Raw genomic sequence first — 27,266 nt, 5'->3', positions numbered from 1 at the left:
AAACATATTTAAGTTTAGTGGCACGGGTACCCACAAATGGGCACCAAAATCCGACATAATATTCTCTGTCGGAAATTTTTCGATGAATTTGAGACTTTCAGGTTTCGTTGCAAGGGTAAAGGGTAAATCACATTTCTTGTAAAGGATCTAGAGGATTTGATATTTGAAAATAAATTTTGTTTGCACTCATAGGTTTGAAGCCTGCACTCGTAAGTCCCCGGGGCATTGAGACCCTGTTGTTAAAAAACAGTTGGGCTGGGGAAACGGGCCTTTAAAAACGGGGACTAAACAAAATTTATTTCCAAACTGTTTAAACGTCTGTCCTTACGTCGTTTGGCCAAGGAGAACCCAATATAAACGAAATTTTTGAAAGCAAATGCTGGTTTTCCCACAAATGGGGCCCAGAAAAGAGAAAAATCTTTCACCTACGTGGTTTGAAATTTAATTTACACCAATAAGAGCCTAATTCAAGGTGGTAATAAAATACTGTATGTTTTGACCAGACTGAAACTTTCAGGTATCATTCTTTGGGCCACGAATTTCTCACTTTTTGTGAGGTAGGGAGTGCATCAGAGGACCCAAATTTAGATGAAGATTTTTTGGTTCTAATTGGTTTGAAACTTGCATCTTTAGGTGCATGGGATAAGGAGACCATAATGTACAAAACAATTGTAAGGTATTAATTTTTTTCTATGAACACGAAACAATTTATTTGGAAAGCTTCCAAACCGAAAGAAACTTTAACCATGTCAAGTACCTGAATAATGCAACGAGAGCAAGAAACACCAGACGGTAACTTCAATTGGGCCTTATAAGTACCAGATGGAAGGGTAGTCACATAGAATTTTCCACCAGTCGTACCACCAACGAATTCAAGTGGAAACTGATCAAAACACTCCTGAGGTGGGTCACGATTTGGATCTACATTAGGGCATAATCTGAATTCGTAGTATCCTTTATGAACTGCTGTAATTTGAATAGTAACAGGTATCACCTGGAAGAACAAAACATATATAAATACAATAATAATAAAGATAGTGTTAGAGAGCTAATCACACATATGCAAAAACAGGATGTATAATCTAGAGAAAAACGAAGATTTATAGAGGAGGCTTGCTCATCTTGATTTTCAAAAAAAATTTTTTAGCTGGATTTCTTGCCTATGGTTTGAAAATTTATTTGAAGAACGTCAGAACAGAAAAATGTCCAAAGATTTTTACAAATCTTTGTTTATGATATATCCATCTAGGTTCTAAGCTTTTAAGATCCCTCTCACATAATTAGCCAGTAGTTGTCATTCCCTTGGTTACTCGGAGCCACAGCCTCCCCTATTATCGTAAATAAACTGTTATAAACGCTTTTGCAACTTAATCTGGCAGGACGTTCTGATCGACGTCCTGCTCATAAGAACCTACTCAAGCCCTCCCTATTACCCTGAGAGTTAAAATCGGCTTTGAACCCCAAATTAGGATACTAGCTCTTGTTTCCCGTCAAGTTTTATTTATTTTTGGCGACCATTACTTCTCAAAACCCTTCTATGACAAAACAGTCCTTCCAATGACTCAGAGAGACAAATCCATAACAATTACCCTATTCTTGCTTTCTGCCAGGTGAACACCCAGCAACGAATTTTTGCAGATATTGTAATTCAGGCGTATAATTTACTATGGGGCTGGGCAAACCTACCCCTCCCATATCTTGGTTTTCCCCTCAGATCCCAGTGTGCCCTTCCAGATGAAATTTATTTTCTTCAATAATCTTGTCAAAACTGAGATAAGCCTGCATAATTCAAGCATCCACAGAAATGAGTCAGTTTTCAGTGTACCTTTCTGGCATAATATGGCCAATTTTTCCGTTTTCACTATCATTTCACTTGATTTAGGGAAATTGGCTCCAACTTTGCCCCCCGCCTCTTTCCAGGATTTTGACAAAGTTCCGTCGCTGTTGCAATGGTAAGAATTTACCACTCTTCAAATTTTTCATTTTTCCACTCTTCACAAATTTAACTGTTTCCAAGTACAACTATTTGAATTTCAAAAAGTTTTGTCATGTCTTGACGAGATTAGATTGAAGTCAGAAGAGATTATGGTCATCCCCCAGAGATTCAATCTGTGCTCCGACTTCAAAAAGGGAAAAATGGCTCATTAACTTTTACTTAGAGCTTAATTAGACTGATATCCAGCAAATACTTCCTGTGTTTTTGTCTTCTGAAGATATATATAGAGACCTTTTGCCTCGAAACACTTTGAATTGGATCCTGATTTTCGATAGGCTAAACTGAGAAACTTGCCCTTACCTCTATAAAGTTTGATAAGGCCCGACGACCCCCACAAATAGATGTCCCGATGATAGAAGTTTCGGGATCGCGTTGACAAGAATCTGTGCCTCCCTTCTGTCGAGATCAAAATAGGCAAGCACCCCTCAAAAGTAACAACTACGTCATTTCATCCTACCTTTGACCATGCTTGAATAACACATGGCAGGCCCTTCTCCTAAATGTCTAGAAGGTGGTAATTTAAAGCCCACTCCCCTTCTTCCATGTAAAGGCCAGATTGAGACTTATTCTCCCAGACTATAACCATTATTTTAGCCCCTACATCACTCAAGTTTTCTTTAAGATTAATAACAAAAATTCCCGAAAAAGAAGTTTTTCAATGAAAACTAAACGCCAAATTAAACTTAAGACCAGCAGAAACACATTCCCGTAATAATGCAGACTCAAAACAATCAAAAATTACTACTAAAAATAAATAAAACCCAAAAACAAACAGAAATAAAAAAAACAATCATAGCAAAAAAATATACTAGGTACTAATACAAATAAATATTTCAATCTTAAAACAAGTGAAGCTTAAACTGAATATGCTTAGAACGAACAAAAATTACTACCAAAAAAAGTTTGGCTACTGCTCCCTTCCCTGTAAAAGTCTAAGGCTTACTGATTCACTTGGGTTTTAATGAAAATGTATTATATTACAAACTATTTTCTTTTTTATTTATTACGACATTGGAAAAATAATTACAGTCTTGTAAAATCATGAACTGCTGTGCTTTCAGCAATTAATACTACTACTACTACTACTACTAATAACTCACCGCAGCACCAAACCGCCTGAGGCCAATACAGCTACGCACGCTCGTCCTCCAACCTAATCTATTCAGTTCTACTTTCTAAAACAATAAAAAACTTTAGCATAAAGAGTGAGGCGTCGAGGAGGGGACGTAAACGGAATAATTTCCGTTCAAGTTTTCATTTTAAGTTTTGTCGTCCCTTACTTGCGGTTAAAAAAACTTGTTTTTTATTTAATTTCTAAACGTTTTTAAATTAATGTATGTGTTGGTTTTGGCTAACCGCACATGAATAATTAAAACAAAATTTAAATACTACTTTATTTTTGGCTTAATGGCTATCTCATATTTTTGTTCGGACGATTTTTGATAAAAAATGGATGGGGGGAGGAGGCCTAGTTGCCCTCTAATTTTTGGTTACTTAAAAAGGCAACAAGAAGTTTTTTTACGAACGTTTTTATTAGTAATAAATATACATAACTTACGAATTAACTTACGTAACGAACACCTATATTTGTATATTCTTGTTACGTATATGAGGGTTTCTTCCCCTCGTCAATACCTCGCTCTTTACACTAAAGCTTGAATTTCGTCCAGATTCTTTAAGAATGACCCCTTAATCACAAAGGCCGTAGAATAAATAGTTGAAATTACTAAAAATAATTTAGCGCAAAGAACGAGGTATTGTGGAGGAGACGAACACTCTTCTATACGTAATAATTTCAATTCGTTTTAGTTTTTAATGCTGCTCCTTACTTCCAGCTAAAAAAACTTTTTTATTTTATTTTCTCTTTTTTTTTAAGTAATGCTAGAAAATCCTCTGGTCCCTTCATGGAAATTCTCTTCCCTCGTGATAAATTCCTCCATGAAAAGGTTCTCCCACGCAACCCCCTCCCACCGACCTACAACCCTGAACATAGTTTAAAGCTATAATATAATTTAATAAAATTGGAATGGGGCTGTCCCCTCCTCGACGTCCCGCTCTTTACGCTAAAGTTTTACTTTTTGTCACCACCCTACTTTTTAAAACAATAAATAAACTGTAGCGTAAAGAGCGAGGTGTTGAGGAGGAGACAACCTCTTCCATCTACCAAATGATTTCCGTCCACTTTAAGTTTTAATGTCGCTCCTTACATGCAGTTGAAGAAACTAGTTTTTTTTAATTTAATTTCTGAACGTTTCTGAATTAATGCATGTTTTGATTTTGGCTCACCGTACATGAATAATGGAAACGAAAATTGCATATTATTATTTTTTGCTAATGGCTTTTTCATAGTTTTGATCGGACAATTTTGATAAAAAAAAAAGGTTAGGGGAGAGTTCCCCTCCAAGTGTTGGATACTTAAAGATACAACTAGAAATTTTTATTTTTTTTTACGAATTTATTGATTAGTAATAAATATACATAACTTACGTATATTTTTTTATTAACTTCTATATTTTTATTACGCATATGAGGGAGTTCGACCCCTCGTCAATGCCCTACTCTTTACACTATAGCTTGAATTTTGTCCCTATTCTGTAAAAATGACCCCTAAATCACAAAGGCCGTTGAATAAATAGTTGAAATTACCAAAAATACTTTAGCGTAAAGAGCAAGGTATTTTGGAGGAGACAAACCCCCTTACTTACATAATATTTTCTGTTCGTTTTAAGTTCTAATGCTGTTCCTTACTTCCAGTTGAAAAAAAACTTATTTTTTAATTATTTTGTCATGTTTTTTTTAAATAATGTTAGAAAATTCTGCGCCCCCTTCATGGAAATTATCATTCCTCATGATAAGTTTCTCCACGGAAAAATCCTCCCACGTAACCCTCTTCCCTAACCCACCCCCTCTCTCAACGCGAAAAAGACCCCCCCCCCCCTAAAAAAACGTCTCTTCACTTCCCAATAACCATTAGTATACATAAACAATGGTCAAGGTTTGAAACCGGCAGTCCCTCCCCCGAGGATTGTGGGGTATTAAGTCGTCCCCAAAGACATAGTTATTAGGTTATTTGACTATGCTAAACAAAATGAATCTCTCAAAATTTTGATCCGAAGACTTCGGGAAAAAATGAGCGCGGGAGGGGGCCTAGATGCCCTCCATTTTTCTAGTCACTTAAAAAGGGCACTAGAACTTTTAATTTCAATTAGAATGAGCCCTCTCACGAAATTCTAGGACCACTGGATCCGTAATCTGTCTTCTGGAAAAAAACAAACAAAATTCCACATTTTTGTAGATAGGAGCTTGAAACTTCTGCAGTAGGGTTCTCAGATACCCTGAATCTGATGGTGTGATTTTTGTTAAGATCTATGACTTTTAGGGGATGTTTCCCTTATTTTCTAAAATAAAGCAAGTTTTCTCAGGCTCGTAACTTTTGATGGGTAAGACTAAACTTGATGAAACCTGTATTTTTAAAATCAGTATTAAAATGCAATTCTTTTTATGTAACTATTGGTATCAAAATTCCGTTTTTTAGAGTTTTGGTTACTATTGATCCGGATCGCAGCTTACTACAGTTCGTTACCACGAACTGTTTGGAAATGTGGAATGTTGTATTTTTTGCCTGAAGAATGATCAAAGATGCGTGAATATTTGTTGTTTTTTTATTTCACAGGTATGATCTTATTGACCCAGTGGTCCAAGAATATTGCAAGATGGCTAATTCTAGGACTTAAAAAGTTGAGGGGCAACTAGGCCCCTTCCCACGCTCATTTTTTCTTAAAGTTACCCGATCAAAATTTTGAGATAGCCATTTTTAGCATAGTCTTAAAATCTAAAAACTATGTCTTTATGTGTAAAATGAACTTTACCAATTGTTTATATAGTATTTGTTACTGGGAAGTATACAGCCATTTTTTCAGGGGGGGGGGGGGTTGGGTCGGGTTTCTATGGGGAGAATCTTTCTTTGGGCGGGCAATTTCTAGGAAGTGAATATTCCAGGTGAAATGCTACACAGTGGGGTTTAACAGAATTACTATATGACATTCTTTTTAATTGTCTTGCATCCCCTTTGCCAATTTTTTTATGTGGATATGATCCGGGGGAATTATCCAGGGACTCTTTTCCCCGTATTTTGTTTTTCTGGGAAATAGTTTTTACAGAAGGGGGCATTTCGGGAGTGATCGAAAAACCCATTAGACATTAAAGTACTATTCAAATGAAATAACACTAAGGAGAATTTTTCAGGATGAACCGTCCACAAGCAATTTTACAGGTAGGGAGGAGTCTTAGCGATCATGCAACTGTCTGAACGGATTTTCATGTTGGGGGGTAAATTTTATGTTGGAAGGAATTTACACGGAAGAGTTTCCCGCCAGGGGGAGGGGTATATTTCATAGAGGATAGGCCAGATTTACCGCCATTATCTGAAAAACGAAAAGAAATTATGCCATATATGAAGGCTTGCTCCCTCTTCAATACCTTACTCTTTACGATAAAGTTTGACTGTTTACTAAAGTTGAAACACGGGGGCCCTTTAATTAGAAAAGGAAGCTTTCTTGAAAGTGCTAATAGCTTTAGCGTAAAGAGCAAGGTATTGATGAGGGGGCAACCCTTCATATCCGGAATATAAATCTGGCAACATTAATATCCAAATTGTGTTTTACTTTTTCATGCATAGTGGGCCAAATTTAAACCTGAATTAGTGGAAAAATATTCAGAAATTAGTTTTTTTTAACTGAGAGTAAGGAGCGACATCAACAATTAAAAATGAACAGAAATTATTCCCAAATCAAAGGGGCTGTCCCCTCCTCAACGCCTCGCTCATTAGGCTGGTGTTCGACTCCTTGTCACAATTCAATTTTTTAGAACAATAAAAACTTTAGCGCAAAGAGTTAGGTGTCGATGAGGTGGCAGCCCCTTTCATATACGGAATCATTTCTGTTTGTTTTAGGTTTTAATATCACTCCTTACTTTCAGTTAAGAAGCATGTCTTTTTATTTAATTAATTTTTATACAAGGTTGGATAATGGTAAAAGATGCATGTTTGATCCCGAGCATCCATAGGCTTAACAATTTTAGAGTATAACTTTTAGAAGAAGTCGAAGGGGGGTTTCAAACAAAATCAAAGCACACTATATAGACGAGGATTTTTGAAAGGACGCAAGAACAATATCTGAGGAACTACTAAGTACGATAGATTGAAGCTTTAAAGACATGTTGGGAGGCTCGTTGGGAGGCATATTGAAAAAGGATTGAAGGGCAGCCACCCCTCTTCCCTCTCACTTGCCCTTTTAAAATCTCCTCTTAACACTGATAGAGACCTTAGATAGCGATTTTATTTGACATAGTCACAACGTCTAAAAGCTAAACCTTTGGGTAAATGAAGGCCCCGTAGCCCCAGTAACTTATGCTATTTTTCTATTTTTTACATGTAGAACTCATTATTAGGATAGACAGGAATGCTTGATCATGGATGTGTTCAAAAAGTCATTGGGACAAAATATCGAAAAATTTTGGGGTGTTTGTTGAGTTAAATCTAAAGAAACCATATGTATAAACAAAGTTATCAAAAAGGACTGTGTGCAATATCTTAGAAACATGAGAGGGTATTAGCTTGAAACTTTCAGGGCCACTACGACTACTACCATTCTGGCTACAAATGAGACTGATTGTGACTGTAACTGTGACTACTTCCAAGTGTGACAAGTTGCAACTGTAACAGCGGTTGCTTGCAACTGCTACTATATCTATTTATGACTAGTTTCGGAGAATGTTGAGGAGTATTTTGTTGAATTTTTAAACTTGAATGTTGAAAAAAATTGATACTTCGATGAAAATTTGATTTTCAAAAAAAAATTATGTTGAAAGGGGAATGATGAAAATCTGGAACTTTCATGATCAAAAAGAACAGAAATTAATTTGAAAAAAGTTCCAAATAAGAGGTTTTTCAAAGAACAGTAAAGAGGTATATTAAACTTAAGACCAACAGAAATATATTCCCATAATAATTAAACCTCAAAACGATCAGAAATTACTATTCAAGGATATATGAGCCCAAAAACGAAAAGAAATTAAACAAACAGTAATATCAAACAAATATACATAAATTACTGATATAAATGAATAAATAATTTTCTAAAAAAATAAAAGTTAAATTGAATATTCAATTCAAACGAACATAAATCACTACAAAACAAAAGTTTGGCTACTGCCTCTTTTCCTAACCTTAAAAACTAAATCCACTGCTTCATCGGCGATTTACTGAAAAGGAATTATGTTATAAATATTCTCTTTTGTACTTCCAACGCTGAAAATAAAAATGAAATTACAGTGAAAAAGAATTTTTAACTACTCAGCTTTCATTGATTTATATTATTATATATTGAACATTCAGTTAAATTTATTAGTTCTTTCCAAAGACTGTTCAAGACACATGTAGTTTTCAATAAAACACAAGTGACGCAATAGGTTTTAGGCCTTTCAAACAGTTCGTGGTAACGAACTGTAGTAAGGAGCGACCCGGCTCAATAGTAAGCGTAATTCTAAAAAACGGAATTTTGATGCTAAAAGATACATCAAAAGAATTGGATTTTCATGTTGATTTTAAATATATAAGTTTCATCAAATTGAAACTTTGTTATCAAAAGTTACGAGCCTGAGAAAATTTGCCTTATTTTGGAAAATAGGAAGAAATCACACCATCGCATTCAGCGTATCAGAAAACCCTATAGCGAAAATTTCAAGCTCCTATCTACAAAAATGTAGAATTTCGTATTTTTTGCCAGAAGACAGATCACGGGTGCGTGTTTATTTATTTATTTTTTTTTTTCTTTTCCCCAGGGGTCATCGTATCGACCCAGTTGTCCTAGAATGTCGAAGAAGGCTCATTCTAACGGAAATGAAAAGTTCTAGTGCCCTTTTTAAGTGACCAAAAAAATTGGAGGGCACCTAGGCCGCCTCCCACGCTCATATCGAAAACCATAATAACTGTGTCTTTGGGGATGACTTACTCCCCCGGTCCCTGGGGGAGGTGCTGCAAGTACAGTAATGGTTATTGGGAAGTATACAGGCGTTTTCAGGGGGATATTTTTGGTTTTCGGGGTTGGGTTGAGGAGAAGAGGTTATGTGGGAGGATCTTTCCATGGAGGAATAGGTCTTGGGGGAAGAGAAATTCAATGAAAAGGGCGCAGGATTTTCTAGCATTATTATATAAAAAAAACAATGAAAAAATAAATATGAAAAAGTTTTTTCTATTGAAAGTAAGGAGTAGCATTAAAATTTAAAACGAACAGAGATTATTACGCATGTGAGGGATTGTAACAATACTTTAGCATAAAGAGCGAGGTATTTAGGAGAAGATAAATACCTCGCTCTTTATGCTAAAGTATTTTTAGTAATTTCAACTATTTATTCTACGGCCTTTCTGATTCCGGGGTCATACTGAAAGAATTGGGAAAAAACTTAAGATTTAGTGTAAAGAGCGATGTTTTGGCGGAGGGGACAAACCCCCTCATATACATGATAAAAATATAAATATATAAAAGTTTGTTACGTAAGTTAATTCTTAAGTTACGTATATTTTCGACTAATGAAAACATTCGTTAAAATTTAAAAGTTCTAGTTGCGTTTTTAAGTAACCGAAAAATTGGAGGGCACCTAGGCCTCCTTCCTCACCCCCTATTTCTCAAAATCGTCCGATCAAAACTAAGAGAAAGCCATTTAGCCAAAAAAGAATTAAAAAACAAGCTTTTTTTTAACTGAAAATAAGGAGCGACATTAAAACTTAAAACGAACAGAAATTACTCAAACTTTAGCGTAAAGACCGAGGGATTGTGGAGGGGACAACCCATTTCATATACGGAGTAATTTCTGTTCGTTTTAAGTTTTAATGTCGCTCCTTACTTTCATTTAAAAAAAAGCTTGTTTTTTTTTATATTTAATATAGTCTAAGAGTCACAGAGAGTTGTTTTTTTTTCGAAATTATTCTTCATGCCTTTGAGAACTTGATGCTTTCAGATAAATTCACCATGTCTCAAATTTGGCGCAGATCTGCATGTAGTACGAATCTTAGTACAAATCAGTGTTGCAACAAGTACTCCAAATTTTTACTTAAGTATCAAGTATTAAGTACTCATTGTTTTCTTCCTTAAGTATCAAGTAATAAGTACTTTCCAAATTAGTACTTAAGTATCAAGTATCAAGTACTTGCCAAAATTTTACTTAAGTAGTACTTCAAGTACTTATTCTATATATTTTTACCCAGCATATATATATATATATATATATATATATATATATATATATATATATATATATATATATATATATATATATATATATATATATATATATATATATATATATATATATATATGTATCTCTGATATCAAGCCCATGCTACCTTTTTGTTAAAGCCATTCTGAAGGCTTCTTAGCCCTTTTCGTTGCTTGTCAAATGTCCCCTGTCATTCCTCTCCCGAAAATCTTGATTGAGAACCGGAATTTCCATTTTATCTATTTTAACCGTTTCCCTCGTTTGGCTGGTACACAACCAATGAAGTCCAAAAAATAAACTGAACCGATTTTCAACGCAACGGCTTGAAAGGAAAAGACTATCAAAACAATTAAGTGCAGTCAAAAAATCCTGATTGGATCAGGCAGATCACATGACAGGATTGAACGTAGAACTGAACTTCTAGCGATTAGTGTTCAGTCAAATCTGGTGCGTTTGAAAAAATACAAGGTTATTCCGAAACATGTGGGAATGGTGGAAAAAATAGGGAAAATAGAAAAACAAACTTCGGATTGGCTTCAAAACAGATAAAAGGTAATAAAGTAGTGTATTCTCTGATTCAATAAGTAAAAACCTTAGCAACAAAAAAGCACTTACTTTTAAAAGTAAGGAGTCAAGTGAGTCAGTTGCGGACTTTTTTAATAAGAGAAATCAAAGCTCAATAGAAAGGAGCAGCAAAAATCCACACTTTCGGCAGCTGGCTGAAGGTTGTCAGCGTGCTGAAGGAAAAGAACAATTTGAAAATGAAGTCTTGATTCATAGTTCGATGACATGTCTCGCCCTCGACGCCTTTCAAGGAAACAGCCTCAAGTTTTCAAATTATTAAAAAAAACAAGTTTTTTAAGCTGTAAGTAAGGAGCGACATTAAAACTTAAAACGAACAGAAATTATTCTGTATATAAAAGGGGCTGACCCCTCCTCAACGCCTTGCTCTTTACGCTAAAGTTCGACTCTTTCTCACAACTCTACTTTTTAAAACAATAAAAAACTTTAGCGTAAAGAAGAACATGTTGAGGAGGGGTCAACCCCTTTTATATACGGAATAATTTCTGTTCGTTTTGAGTTTTAATGTCGCTCCTTACTTGCAGTAAAAAAAAATTGGTTTTTTTTTTTTATTTAATTTCTGAACGTTTTTGAATTAATGCATGTTTTGATTTTGACTCACCGCACATGGATAATTAAAACAAAATTTGCATATTATTAACTTTTTTTGCTAAATGGCTTTCTCATTGTATTGATCGAACGATTTTGATAAAAACTGGGGTGGGGAAGGGGGCCTAGTTGCCCTCCAAATTTTGGTTACTTAAAAATGCAACTAGATTTTTTTTTCACGAACGTTTTTGTTAGTAATAAACATACGTACCTTACGAATTAACTTACGTAACGAACTTCTTTATTTGTTTATTTTTATTACGTATATGAGGGGATTCGCCCCCTCGTCAATACCTCGTTCTTTACACTAAAGCTTGAATTTTGTCCTAAATCTTCAAGAATGACCCCTGAATCACAAAGGCCTTAGAATAAATAGTTGAAATTACTAAAAGTACTTTAGCGTCAAGAGCAAGGTATTGTGGAGGAGACAAATCCCCTTGTACACGTAATATTTTATGTTTGTTTAAGTTCTTATTCTGTTCATTACTTCCAGTTGAAAAAGTTTTATTTATTTTCTCATTGTTTTTTTTTTTTTAAATAATGCTAGAAAATCCTGCGCCCCCTTCACGGAAATTCTTTTCCCTCGTGAAAAATTCCTCCATGGAAAGATCCTCCCACGTAACTCCCTACTCGCAACCCACCCCCACCCCAACGCGAAAAAGTCCCCCTGAAAACGTCTGTACGCTTCATAATTAACAATTACTATATGTAAATAATGGTCAAATTTTGTAACTCGCAGCCTCTCCCCTAGGGACTGAGCGGGATTAAGTCATCCCCAAAGCCATAGTTATTGGGTTTTCGACTTAGTTGAACAGATTGGCTGTCTTAAAATTTTGATCTGGTGACTTTGGGGAAAAATGTGCGTGGGATGGGGCCTAGATGCCCTCCAATTTTTTTGGTCACATAAAAAGGACACTAGAAATTTCAATTTTTCCGTCAGAATGAACCGTCTCGCGACATTCTAAGACAACTGGGTCGATACGGTCACCCCTGGGAAAAAAACACGTATCCGTGATTTGTCTTCTGGCAAGGCGTGATTTGTATTCCACATTTTTGTTGATAGGAGCTTGAAACTTCTACGATCAGGTTCTCTGATATGCTGAATCTGATTTTTGTTAAGATTCTAAGACTTTTAGGCGTTTCTTACCCCTATTTTCTAAAATAAGGCAAATGTTCTCAGGATTTAACTTTTGATAGGGTAAGACTAAACTTGATCAAACTTATATACTTAAAATCAGCATTAAAATGCAATTCTTTTGATGTTACTATTGGTATCAAAACTCCGTTTTTTAGAGTTTCGGTTACTATTGAGCCGAGTCGCTCCTTACTACAGTTCGTTACCACGAACTGTTTGAAATTTCAGACGCGCTATGAAAATGTATGGCATCTACACCCATTGGCTGGTTTTCACTCAAGCAAGCCGCATGCTGCGTAGTCAATTCAGGTGGTCGGTAAAACTCCCTACACACATAAATTATAAAATCACGGGCCCGCAGCAAGCCTGCTGATTCAGACGTTTTTCATACGGTTGGTCAAACTGCCGAAGTTTACAGAAGTTGCAACTTATCTGTTTCTAGCCGCAGTTTACACACCATGAAGTGGCAAAAACCATGAGACTAAGTCGGAAATCTCCCGGAAAAAGAAAGAAAAAAAGTAATTTTTCTCTGGGTATGGAGTATTTGGTTGAAGGTATGGCTCATTTCGGAAAAGGGTTATTTCCAGGCTTTGGAAAAGCCATGGGTGGAATTAGTCATAGGCCCTACTAAATTGAAGAAAAACTCAACTTTCTTAAAACTTCAGATCCCTTCTCCCTCGCTGTATTTGAGATAGGGTTTGTAATACCAGGCTTCGATATGAGCCCTGATCCTAGGCATCTTTGGTTTAGCTTTCATTTGGATCTGTCGCTCCATTCGCAAGTTATACTGAATTCAAGAACAAGCTCGACTTTTTTCAGCACTTAAAACCCACTCCCCCTCGTTCTATTTGAGTCTCTTACGTTCTATTTTGGTTCTCTTTCGGCATCTTTGGTTCAATTTTCATTGAGATCCATCACTCCACTCGCAAGTTACACTGAATTAAATGAAAAACTCAACTTAAGATACTGACATTGTCAGTATATTAAGTAATAAGTATTTCGTAATCTTACTTAAGTATCAAGTAATAAGTACACCCTAGAGTTTTTACTTAAGTACAAGTACAAGTAATGGAAAATTTTACTTAAGTAGTACTTCAAGTAAAAGTACTTCAAGTAAGTGACAGAACTGGTACAAATTAAATAAAAAAATAATTTTTTTTTAACTGAAAGTAAGGAGCGACATTAAAACTTAAATGAACAGAAATTATTCCATATATGAAAGGGACTGTCCCCTCCTCAGCACCTCACTAAATTACGCTCTTCTTTTAATGTTTTAAAGAGTTTGGATAAAGAGTCAAACTTTAGCGTAAAAAGTGAGGCGTTGAGGAGAGGACAGCCTCTTTCAGACACAGAATTTTTTTTTTAATGTCTTTCTTTACTTTCACTTAAAAAATTGTTTTTTTTATTTAGTTTCTGAACTTTTTTCAACTAATGCAGGTTCAAGTTTGAGTCACTGTATATGAAAAATCAAACCGAAATTTGCCGTATAATTTTGGCCGATTTATTCCATATGTGAAGGGTTGTCTTTTCCTCAATACTTTGCTCTGTACACTAAAGCTGTTAGTGCTTAAAAAAAAAAACTTCCTATATAAACGGTCCCCAAGTTTCAGTAGCCGTTTTTAAAAATTGGGAACAACAGTGAGATTTTAGAGTAAAGAAAAAGGTATTAAGGAAGAGATACCCCTTCATATACAGAATAATTCCTGTTCGTTTTGAGTTTAAGTGTTGCGCCTGAATTTCAGTTAAAAATACAACTTTTTTTTTTAATTATCTTCTGATTGTTTTTCAAATAATGCCGATAAATCTGGCTCATTATGCATGAAATATACCCCCTGCCCCACAGAAAAATCCTTCTTGAAAATTTCATACAACGTAAAGTACCCCCCCCCCAAACAGTTTCCTCTGTATGGGGGAAGGTTACTGGAGGGAATCCCCTGCAGACAGTTTCATCCTCGTTGAAAATTTCCCTCCCCACAAAATTGCTTGCGGACGATTCAGCCTGGAAAATTATCCTTAGCACTCTTTCATTTGAATAAAACTTTAATCCCTAATCGGTTTCTCGATAACTTCAGAAATGCCCCATCCGTTGAAATTATTGCTCGGGAATCAAAACACTCGGAAAGCAGCCCTCAGATAATTCTCCACATGTAAAATTTGGCAAAGAGAACGAAATGACAATTAAAAATACTTTCTTATAGTAATTATGTCAATTCTTCCAGTGTAACATTTACCCAGGATAATTCACCTCCTGGAAATTTCCCTCTCCAAAGAAGATTCTAACTATAAAAATCCATCCGAAGCACAACCGCCCTCCCCGAAAGATTTCTGTATACATCCCAATAAAAATACTATATGTAAAGAATGGGCAAATTTTATAGTTTACAGGCCCTTCCCCATGGACTCTGGGGGGTAATTTTACACCTAATGACATAGTTATTTGCTCTTTCAACTATACTGAACAAGATGGCTATCTCAAATTTTGATCAGAGACTTTGGGGAAAGATGGGCATGGGATTGGGGCCAGTTGCTCTCCAATTTTTTTGATCACTTAAACAAAAACACTAGAATTTTTCTTTTCCGATGGAATGCACCCTCTCCCGATCTTCCAGAACTATTATTTCAAGACGATCGGCCCTGGGATAAAAACAAACACACTAACACGCACTAGTAATCTGTTTTCTGGCAAAAATAGTAAATTCCACATTTTTGTACATAGGAGCTTGAAACTTCTACAGTAAGGTCCTCTGGTAAGTTGAATATGATGGTGCAATTTTCATTAAAATTTCTTGAAAATTATTATCCCCTTTTTTCTAAATCAGGCAAATTTTCTCTGCTCGTAACGTTTGATGGGTAGCACTAAACTTGATGAAACTTATTTATTTGCAACCATCATGACAAGCTGATTCTTTTGATGTGTCTACTGATACTGAAATTCTGTTTTTTAGAGTTACGTTTACTATTGAGCTCCTTACTTACAGTTCGTTACCACGAACTGTTTGACTTTGAATCTCAGCCATGTCAGTTATACCGCAATATGCTTGATGCATAGAATTCAATATCTTTTAAAAGCACGTGTTATTTATTTTATATATAAACTAACTAAATTTCGGATTTTTACGAGTAGCTTTCCCTAGTTTACATAAATAAAAAATGTCTCATACCTGTCCTTCTGCGTAAGTCCTTACAATAGTTCCAGTTGCATATATTCCTCCAGGAGCTTCGTGAGGCTTAATGTTTTCGTCAAAAGGATCTCCACATATTCCACATTTCCCTTTATTAACAAGCCATTGTCTCTTAAAATAAATATGTATATACAAACTATGTATATACATATGTATATATGTATATTCACAAACTCTTTGCGACGTTATTGTTTTTTAAATGCCGAAAAAAAAGAGTTGTCTAAGAAAAGCAAAGACATATCTTAAAATTTAAAATTGGTAGATATAAAGTCAAATGATTGACAAACTTAAGACAAATAGAAATTACTATAAAGATTATGAATTAGCTTGAATAAATATAAGCTAAAAAATATAAGTTCAGACGAATATCCAATTGAAACTGAAACAATTGGAAAATACCATAAATGAGCAAATAAAGTTTAGCGGATAGAAACTAAAGTGAAAATCCAACCGAACTTAAATAGAACAGAAATTACCACAACCATGAGTGGGGCTATCGCCCCCTTAAATCTTCTAAAAGCAAATAACTTTACCTTTTTCACGCCCAGTCAGAATATAGCTAGTTTTTGGCTTGACTCTGTCGCAGATTGGACTTGGCAGTTTTTTTTTCTTTTTCAGGATTTAAATGTTGTTTTTTTTTTCCGTTCCTCTCCGCATATCAGGTTTGCACCGGGATTGAGAATTCATGAATGATTTCAGTTGAAGTAAGGTGCAACATATCTATCGTCCTTCAAAAAGCTAGTGGCAGAGAAAGGGGAGGGGGTCTAGTATTGAAGGGCCAAATTTGCCGCCCAATCAAAAAGATTTTATTTAATTATATTATTCCAGTTTTGACAAGGCAGAGCATGCCTACTTTTTGTACCAAACATAAACTAGAAAAATGGACCATAGGGCCGCTACCATTGGGGCCAAGTGGGCTACGCTCATCTGAAGATATGTTTTTTCAACTTTTTGATCAGGGTAATTGGCATAGACATCCAAAATTTTTACTTGAAGCTATAGGAGGTAATGGATTATCCGGAGGAGGGATGGGTCATGATGTAGGGGCTTGATGCTCTCCAATTAATTTTGGCTCTGAAAAAGGGGAGTTTAATTTCCAATTGAATAAGGGGCTTTTATATGGAGCTACTCCTTATCTACGATTCTTTCGGGGGGGGGGCAGAATAGTAATCTTCGATTGGCGAAGGCTACTGTAGCACTGTACTCTGATTTAAGTTACATCTGGATTTCATCGAAGGATATAAAAGAGTTTAAATTTTTTTTAGTTTAGTCTACGACTTAATAAATTCAGCCAGAGAAATTTGTGTTCCTTCAAAGCCATATTAGGAGGTATTCTTGTAGGAAGTCAGCGCAAAAGAGCTTTGGACAGGGCTATGCAAAAACAGCATTAATATTTCCTTAAAACTTGTTATTAATTTAGGATTGAAGACTTTCCTCTGTGGTCTGATGCCTCCAAGATTAATATTTAATTATTTCATGGTAGTTCAGTCCAGGTGAGGGGGTAGCCGTTTTTTTTATCCCCTCCTCAAAATCTTGTCTTACTCGTACAAAATTAATACAGATATATGATAACAAATTTATGTTGCGGCTTGTGTAGATTTGTTTCTTTCCCCTCTGCCTAAAGAAATATTCCCCTGAGCATAAGTCCTAGACAGAGCCCTGAATTTTAGTGCCACGAAGCAATTTCGGTGCGATGGTTCCAAAGACAGGCCAAGAGCTATGGCGGTTATCCTTTGCAGAGACTGATGTAACCCTCAAAAGTCCTTGTGACCAAGCAGGTGAAAGGTAAATGATGCACCACTAGACTTTGCAGTCCATATCGGCGGTGCTGATCTCCGTTTCATGGCCTTTCACCCAAGAAGTGTATTGGGGCTCGGTGGCCAAAGCAGGACAGCAGGACTTTCAGGGGACTCTCAGGGGATGTACCGATGAAAAAAAGGTATGAAAATTCTAATTCTCACCAAAAACAAATCCTGAGCGAGATGACAGAGTTTTAAATAAGAAAGAGTTCTTCAATCGGGATACGTAAAGCCCCACACTACTGATACTTGTACTTACTCTGACTTTTGGAATCACAGAAATTCCCACTCCCATAAGCCATATTCTAAATAATATCTGTGCTACTTTGATGCTATGATGTCTTCCTTAATTTGCTTCAATTTGAGGATTGCACAAAAACTGATGATCTTCCATAGGAATTTAGATTTCTCCCCTATTATTTATTCACCTTCACACCTATTGCCTAAAACTTATTATACCTGTTGAATATAACACCTATAAATAAATTAACACTTAAAAACACAGTTTTTGAAATATATGTTTTTACTTCCCTTTACTTTCAAACATTTACACATTTGGACGGATTTTAGAAACCAATTATGTTCAAAAGTAAATGACTTCGTGTAAGTCAAGTGTTATGACAAAGAAAAAGAAAATTTTCCACTTGTTGTTGGTTTTGTGTTTTTTTTAAGTAATAAAAATTATAGATTTGGATTTTAAATAGAAAGTAATCAATCAATCAATCTATTTATTCAACAAATAAATTTATAAGAAAAACACTACAACATAGAGTCCCCCGTAAGGCTCTATGGCCAGGGAAAAAACACAGGAGAAACAAAAATGAAACAAAAATAATCAAAAAAGAAGAGTATTTTCAATGTGCTGCAAAAGAGAACAATCCCTTGAATTAGAGAGAATAAGTAGAAATGTTGAACGCAACTCAAAAACACCCTTTACAATAAAGATTTCTAACCCAGGTTAGGGTCACCCATACCCCCCCCCCCCAAAAAAAAAATATAAACATAAAATATCCGGACATAAAAAAAATTCTTTTGAAACTACCAAAGGAGTTACATTTTTGAGCTGAATCAGGTAGGCTGTTCCAAACGATATGACAAGTAGTTAATGGATTAAAGTCAGACCTCACCGATGGAGTAAACAAAATATTATACAGATATTATAAAATATATAGTAACGAAAGAAGGAGTAATTTGTAGGGCTCTGGGAACATCACCGTGAAGTTGATGAAAAGTGAATGACGCGGAAGAAAGAATGTAGAGTGACTGCAAATCAAGTAAAGGGTCTAGTTAGGTTAGTTGTAGAACAAATGGTTTCCTGTATAAGCCTTCTTGCTTTATCATCCGACTTAGATAATGGTTTCAGAAAAGAAGAAAAAGTTGAAATCCATGTAGTAGGGCAATAAGAGACTTAGTACTGAACTAAAAAATGGAACGGAATTTTAACAAGAGCTGAGAGCTCATATGGCACTTGTGACGAGGCGAGAAGAGCTAAGAGCCAAGAGATCATATGGTATGAGTTCTAACAAAATTCTATGAATCAATAGATTGAATTAAAAAAGGAAAATAAGAGGCTTAATGCCGGTCAAGATTTAAAATAAGAGCTCTGAGTCACAATGTCCTTCTAAATATCAAATTCATTAAGATCCGATCACCCACTCGTAAGTTATAAATACCTAATTTTTTCTAATTTTTCCTCTCCCCTTTGCCCCCCAGATGGTCGAATCTGGGAAAACGACTTTATCAAGTCAAATTGTGCAGCTCCCTGACACGCCTACCAAATTTCATCGCCCTAGCACGTCCAGAAGCACCGAACTCGCCAAATCACTGAGCCCCTCCCCCCAACTCCCCCAAAGAGAGCGAATCCAGTACGATTCTGTCAATCACGTATCAAGGACATTTTTTTTATTCTATCCACCAAGCTTCATCCCGATTCCTCCACTCAGTGTTTTTCCAAGATTTCCCCCTCCAACTCCCCATAATGTCAAAAGATCTGGTCGGGATTTGAAATAAGAGCTCTGAGACATGAATTCCTTCTAAAAATCAAATTTCATTACGATCAGATCATCTATTCGTAAAATAAAAATACCCCAATTTTCATGTTTTCCAAGAATTCCGGTTTCTCCCTCCAACTCCCCCGAATGTCACAGGATCTGGTCGTAATTTGAAATTAGAACTTTAAAGCACAAGATCCTTCTAAATATCAAATTTCATTAAGATCTGGTCACCCTTTCGTAAGTTGCAAATACCTCAATTTTCAAAATTAGCCCCCCCCCCCAAATCCACCAAAGAGAGCATATCCGGTCCAGTTATGTCAGTCACGTATCTTAGACAGGTTTCTATTCTTCCCATCCAGTTTCATCCTGATCTCACCGCTTTAAGTATTTTCTAAGATTTCCCGTCCCCCCAACTGCCCCCTCCCCAATTACGCTTGATCCGGTTGAGATTCAAAATAAGATATCTGAGTTACGAGGTCCTTCTAAATATGAAGTTTCATGAAGATCCGATCACTCCATCGTAAGTTAAAAATACGTCATTTTTACTTATTTTTCAGAATTACCCCCCCCCCCAATTGAGCTGATCCGTTCCAGTTATGTAAATCACGTATGCAAGACTTCTGCTTATTTTTCCAACCAAGTTTCATCCCGATCCCTCCAATCTAAGCGTTTTCCATCATTTTAGATTTCCCCACCCCAAACTTTCCCCAATGTCACCAGATCCGGTCAGGATTTTAAATAAGAGATTTGAGACACGATATCCTTCTGAATATCAAATTTCATGGAGATCCAATGACCCGTTCTTAAGTTAAAAATACCTAATTTTTTCTAATTTTTCAGAATTACCCCCCCCCCCCAACTACCCCAAAGAGAGCGGATCCGTTCTGTTTATGTCAATCATGTATCTAGGACTCGTGATTATTTTTCCCACCAAGTTTCATCCCGATCCCTCCACTCTAAGTGTTTTCCAAGTTTTAGATTTCCCCCTCCCAACTCCCCCCAATGTCACCAGATCCAGTCGGGTTTAAAATAAGAGCTCTGAGCCAAGATATCCTTCTAAATATCAAATTTCATTGAGATCCGATCACCCGTTCATAAGTTAAAAATACCTGATTTTTTTAATTTATCAGAAATAACCCCCCCCCCCCCCAACTACCCTAAAGAGAGCGGATCCGTTCCGTTTATGTTCATCTATCTAGGACTTGTGTTTATTTTTCCCACCATCTTTCATCCCGATCCCTCCACTCTAAGTGTTTTCCAAGTTTTAGGTTTCCCCTCCCAACTCCCCGGCCCCGTCACCAGATCCGATCGGGATTTAAAATAAGAGCTCTAAGACAAGATATCCGTCTAAACATCAAGTTTCATTGAGATCTGATCACCCGTTCGTAAGTTAAAAATACCTCATTTTTTCTAATTTTTAAGAATTACTCCCCCCAACTAACCCAAAGAGAGCGAATCAGTTCCGATTATGTCAATCATGTATCTGGGACTTGCGCTTATTTTTCCCATCAAGTTTCATCCCGATCCCTCCACTCTAAGTGTTTTCCAAGATTTTAGGTTTCCCCCCTCCAACTCCCCCCAATGTCATCAGGTCCGGTCGGAATTTAAAATAAGAGCTCTGAGACACAATATCATTCCAAACATCAAAACTTCATTAAGATCCAATCACCCGCTCATAAGTAAAAAATACTTCATTTTTTCTATTCTTTCCGAATGAACCGGCCCCCCACTCCCCCCAGATGGTCAAATCGGGTAAACGACTATTTCTAATTTAATTTGGTCCGGTCCCTGATACGCTTGCCAAATTTCATCGTCCTAGCTTACCTGGAAGTGCCTAAAGTAGCAAAACCGGGACTTTAGGTTTCCCCCCTCCAACTCCCCCCAATGTCGTCAGATCCATTCGAGATTTAAAATAAAAGCTCTGAGACACAATATCATTTCAAACATCAAATTTCATTAAGATCCAATCACCCGCTCATAAGTTAAAAATACTTCATTTTTTCTATTTTTTGCGAATTAACCGGCCCCCCACTCCCCCCCAGATGGTCAAATCGGGAAAACGACTATTTCTAATTTAATCTGGTCCCGTCCCTGATACGCTCGCCAAATTTTATCGTCCTAGCTTACCTGGATGTGCCTAAAGTAGCAAAACCGGGACCGACAGACAGACCGACAGACAGACAGACCGACAGAATTGGCGATTGCTATATGTCACTTGATTAATACCAATTGCCATAATGAACCACTGTATATTAATCACAAAAAAATGAAATCATTTCTAAAAATCTTAACTGGCATAAAAAAACTGATCTTTTTATTATTGTTTGAATAAATTGGAATTTGTTTTATATATGTTGTTCTATATTTATTTAAAAAACCTAGTCTGAGGTTTTTTTAACACTTTTTTTGAAAAAATATAGAATATAAACCTCACCCCGCTGCCAGCGGGGCTCATGGAGCTTCGCTCTATAGATAATGTTACCTGTAAGCAAGCCTACTTTACGCATTTTTAGTTTCATTGAAGAGGGATTTTAGAAAGGTAAAAAATAAATGCGCTTCTCTAATAATAACAGAGAAACAATATGCGATCATCAGAATCTTGCTATATGCAGTAATACACACTTTAGAAAACTTGTGACGAAACTAAACATTTACCCTAAGCTGAAATAAACTAACGAAAGAGGGGGGGGGGGTAGTGTCAGATAAACCGCCCTGATGTTTGGAAAGACCATAAAATAATTTGTTACTTAGGCCATGTAACATACCAAACAGTCGAGCTGTTAGCTGAATGTACGATCTGACCAAACCAGTTTCATAGCCACAAGGACAAATGACGGGAGACAGAATGCATTGGACTTGTATGATTTGCGCCAAATATGTGTACATCAGGGGGGTGGGGGTAAGGTTAGGTTTTTAATCCATTTCTGAGATACATTCTCTCCCCCCCTAATTTGCAAATATATAGCCCAAATTATACTATTGTATAAACTAAAGTATTATATTTACATCATGTTTTGGTGTATTTCATTATAGAACCAATTTTCGTTGTTTTTTAAGTTAATCACCCCCTCCCTAAAAAACGAACCAAGAGCCTGTGAATGTACCCGCAGTCCTTTGAGTCTGCAAGGCTATCGAAATATTCAACACCCGACTTTAGAATAATATCAAAAACGATTACCTTGCCCTTTTGAATTATCGATACCGTTCTTTATAGGTAGGAATTTTTTCATACATTTCAGTTACAATTTTATCCTTATCTTTTGACAGATTCTTTGAATGACCTGCTCATCAAATTCATGGAAAACGTTTTAAATACAATTTAAATTGCGCATTTGAAAAGCCGGCCTTTGAAACAGGTGAGCAATAACTGGGGTCCGCGTTGTCTGTGCCCAAAGGACATGGGAACTAATTAAAAGTCAATAGCTAAGTTCATGAATGTAAAATCATCATCGATGACTGTCACAGTGTAAAAATATTTTCCCTTTACTGTGCTGACTGCATAGATGACTGGAACAGTTACATCCGCAGGACTTTGCTTCTTAGGGAATTCCAATTTCGTCAGCAATAGTTACAGTTTAGGGGTATAAGCCTAGAGAAGGAAACATGTTAAGAAAACATTTCATAATACGCACAATAGCTGTAGCTAACACCTTTTGCATGGATCCCCCCTATACTTTACCGCCAACCCACCTTCCCCTAAAAAGCAAATATATAGTCCAAATTATATAAAACCAATGCATTCTGTCACCCATCACTTGTTTTCCGGTTCTTCTTTTAAACAGTTAATTCAATTAATAAGTACAAGGTATGAAACAAGAGAGACGCATTGGAAGAATAGAGGGGAAATATATAATTTCGACTGTATGTTTACACATTAAGGGGGGGGGGGGGTAAAATATAGGGAGTTCCATGCAAAATCTGTTTGCTACAATTGTTATGCATATTGTATTCTTATCATGCTTCCTTCTCAAACAGGTTTCCTTCTTAACTCGTAAGTTAAAAATACCTCATTTTTTTAATCTTTCAGAATTAACCCTCGCCCCCACTCCCCCAAAGAGAGCGGATCCATCCCGGTTATGTCAATCACGTATCTAGGACTTGTGCTTATTTTTCCCACCAAGTTTCATCCCGATCCCTCCACTCTAAGCGTTTTCAAAATTTTAGGTCCCCCCTCAATTCCCCCCAATGTCACCGGATCCAGTCAGGATTAAAAATAAGAGCTCTGAGACACGATATACTTCCAAACTTCAAATTTCATTAAGATCCGATCACTCCTTCGTAAGTTAAAAATACCTCATTTTTCTAATTTGTGCAGAATTAACCCTCCCCAACTCCCCCAAAGAGAACAGATCCGTTGCAGTTATGTCAATCACGTATCTAGGACTTTTGCTTATTTTTCCCACCAAGTTTCATCCCGATCCCTCCACTCTAAGCGTTTTCCAAGATTTTAGGCCCCCCCTCAATTCCCCCCAATGTCACCAGATCCAGTCGGGATTTAAAATAAGAGCTCTGAGACACGATATCCTTCCAAATTTCATTGAGATCCGATCACTCCTTCGTAAGTTACAAATACCTCATTTTTTCTATTTTTTCAGAATTAACCCTAACCCCCCCCCCCCAACTCCCCGAAACAGAGAAGATCCGTTCCGGTTATGTCAATTATGTATCTGGGACTTGTGCTTATTTTTCCCACCAAGTTTCATCCCGATCCCTCCACTCTAAGTGTTTTCCAAGTTTTGGGTTTTCCCCTCTCAACTCCCCGCCCCCGTCACCAGATCCAGTCGGGATTTAAAAAAAGAGCTCTGAGATACAAAATCATTCCAAACATCAAATTTCATTAAGATCCAATCACCCGCTCATAAGTTAAAAATACTTCATTTTTTCTATTTATTCCGAATTAACCGGCCCCCCACTCCCCCCCCCAGATGGTCAAATCGGGAAAACGACTATTTCTAATTTAATCTGGTCCGGTCCCTGATACGCCTGCCAAACTTCATCGTCCTAGCTTACCTGGAAGTGCCTAAAGTAGCAAAACCGGGACCGACAGACCGACAGACAGACAGACCGACAGACAGACAGACCGACAGACAGACAGACCGACAGAATTGGCGATTGCTATATGTCACTTGGTTAATACCAAGTGCCATAAAAACTGATCCAGGAAAAATTTGTTTTAGCTTCCACAGAATTCCAAGACTCATTGAGATCTTCATATTAGTTAGTCCAATATGATGCTTGAACGAAAGGTTTTCATCGAGAAGAATACCGAGGAATCGGACATATCGATCCTTAGGTCTACTGAGAGAACCCCTTGAAAGGTGGATATGAGTTAACAGAGGGCATGTCAAAGAAATATGGGGAAAAAATTAAAAAATTTGACTTAGCAAATTTAGGGCAAGGAAATTAGCATCGAACCAAAGAAAGACTCACTTGAAAATTTTCACTAATTTGGGAAGCATCTCAGACTCAGTTCCTACTGCAGTACAAATAGTACTGTCATCAGCGAAGGCAACCAGAGCGTCCTCATCCTGCGAAAGTGAAGGATTTTCTTACATTGAAAGATTCAGGATGACATAGGCGACAGTAAACTGAAAGTTTCTGCTTTTTAACCGCAACTATAAGGTCATTAACATAAATCAAAAACAGAAACAGTCCAAGAACAGAACCTTGAGGAACATCAAACTCAACTTCAGACGAAAAGCGGGAAAGAGAATCGACGGAGATAGTTCAAACGGACAAATAGGAATCAAACCAAGTATGAGTCTGTCCTCTTACACCAATGTGTAATAGCTTCTAAAGAAGAATTCCATGAGTTAAGGAGTCAAAAGCCTTACGGACATCCAGGAATATTGAAGCAGGGATCAAACCAGAGTTAAGCGCATTATGGGAAAATTTAAAAGAGTTACACATGCATGTTTTGTAGAATTTTTAACTTGGAAGCCCAACTGGAATTCATGAAAAAACTTTTAGCCTCTAGAAAAGCTAATAGTCGGGAAAGCATGGTTTTTCCAAAAATTTTGCTAAAAACAGACAGCAAAGATATAGGTCGATAATTGGCTGGATCGCTTTGAGGTCCACCTTTATATAAAACATTTACTTTAGCTCGATTAAGAGAACTGGGGGGAGTCCTATTTTCAAAAGAAAGATTTATAAGCTTCGTCAATGGAGAAATAATTGAAGAAAGAATGAACGTAACTACCATTTTAAGTCATCACAATAGCTTATACAAAGAATACTTTATAAGAAATGAATTCTTCTTTAATGTTTTTGATTGTTCTAAGCTTTAAGTTCCTTTGATTGGTTTGTACTTCCGCCAATGCCAGATATTACTAAACTTACTAAAGTGCCAAGTTGGTCTATTTTTATTGACTCTAGAAATTCTTGAAACAATGAATCTTTTATTTCCAAGGCGAAAACCGTTACTTTTCATAGCCATGACTCAAACATATTTAGCAATAAATTTACAGAAAACTCGAAAATACTAAGTGATTTCATAACTCAGCCTCAATAACCCTGCCTACAACTGTTAGGAGTATGAAAAAAAAAGTGATGCGCATAATGAAGGATTTCCTTGTTCCCAAGTTGGCATTACAAGTCAGGTTCAAGAAAAAAAAAATGTTATGCAGAATTTTGATATTGCGAACGTTCTATCGATTGGTTCACCTCGATTTTTACATTTTAGCTGGTTTTTGGATATTTAAAAGGTAAAAGTTTTTTTTATGCGTAGCAGATATTTTCAGTCTATTATATAGATTTTTCTTGTATAATATGGAATTTGTGGGCCCTCTCAATCTTTGGAATATAGGTAATTTTCCTCACCTCATAGCCACCGCAGAATCCTTCCATGTCATTCGTATCTGGGGGAGTCCTGAAGCCCACTCGCCAAGCAGATGCTCTTGAAGGCGGGTCAAAAAGTCTTCCATGCCCATCGACTTGGCACTAGTAAAATACTTAAAATTAATTACTTGTAAAACGCATAGTAATGCAAATTAGATATTTAAAATACACTATATACATAGAAACTATTTTACATATTTTTTAAAACCTTCACAGCCCCACGGCGTCTCCCTTTCCACGCTTTTGACAAAGCAAAATTAAGGTTTCAAGGAGTTCATCCTTCCCCCTTTTTCAAAAGCTAACATTATTCTTGGGTATATATTGGCTCAAACCTCTTCCACAGATAAGAACTCCATCAAGAACGGGTCAACAACCTCTGATATGAAATATTGGCCATACCACTGCCTATAGTATATAAATAAAAAATGTTTTTATGAAGGAAGTAAAGAGCAAAATTGAAACTTAAAACTAACAAAAATGATTACTTCACAGCCTATCTAGGATATATCGATAAAACTAGTGCAAACAAAGCCAAGCATAAAAAACAAGAATATTGATTTAGAAGGATATATCGATAAAACTAGTGCAAACAAACAAACTGCTGACGTTTCCCTATGCTTGTAGCATTACAGAAAGCTAGGACTTTACTGAAAACACACAAGCCAAGCATAAAAAAACAAGAATATTGATTTAGAAGTAAAAGTAAGTACGTAGCCTGACAACAACAAACTAGTCTATAAGGTTTTTCATAGTCTTACACTATCTGTGGTATCAGTACCTTTCAATACACAATTAAAATTACCTTAAAAACTAAGCATAAAAATAAATGTTATTTTAGTAACTAGAAAACAATTGAAGAGCATACAAAAATAATGGATG

At 36.3% G+C, this 27,266-nt stretch overlaps 1 protein-coding gene across 2 annotated transcripts in view; it reads right to left on the bottom strand.

Moving 5' to 3' along the window:
* Nucleotides 1-27,266, bottom strand: part of LOC136036098 (uncharacterized) — a 70,618-nt gene that overhangs the window by 17,922 nt on the left and 25,430 nt on the right. The window contains exons 2-4 of one of the 2 annotated variants that reach the window (XM_065718093.1): nt 26,370-26,489; nt 15,737-15,868; nt 758-994 (exon numbers count right to left, since the gene is read on the bottom strand). In XM_065718093.1, the coding sequence (XP_065574165.1) occupies nt 758-994; nt 15,737-15,868; nt 26,370-26,489 (489 nt within the window). Of the gene's footprint in view, nt 1-757; nt 995-15,736; nt 15,869-26,369; nt 26,490-27,266 lie in introns of those variants that run through there. The other variant, XM_065718094.1, reaches the window with a different exon arrangement.

This window comes from Artemia franciscana, chromosome 15 (genome assembly GCF_032884065.1).
Source record: "Artemia franciscana chromosome 15, ASM3288406v1, whole genome shotgun sequence".
Taxonomy (NCBI): Eukaryota; Metazoa; Arthropoda; class Branchiopoda; order Anostraca; family Artemiidae; genus Artemia; species Artemia franciscana.
The sequence above is the reverse complement of the archived record's forward strand: the minus strand, read 5'-3'. Positions and strand labels throughout refer to the sequence as shown.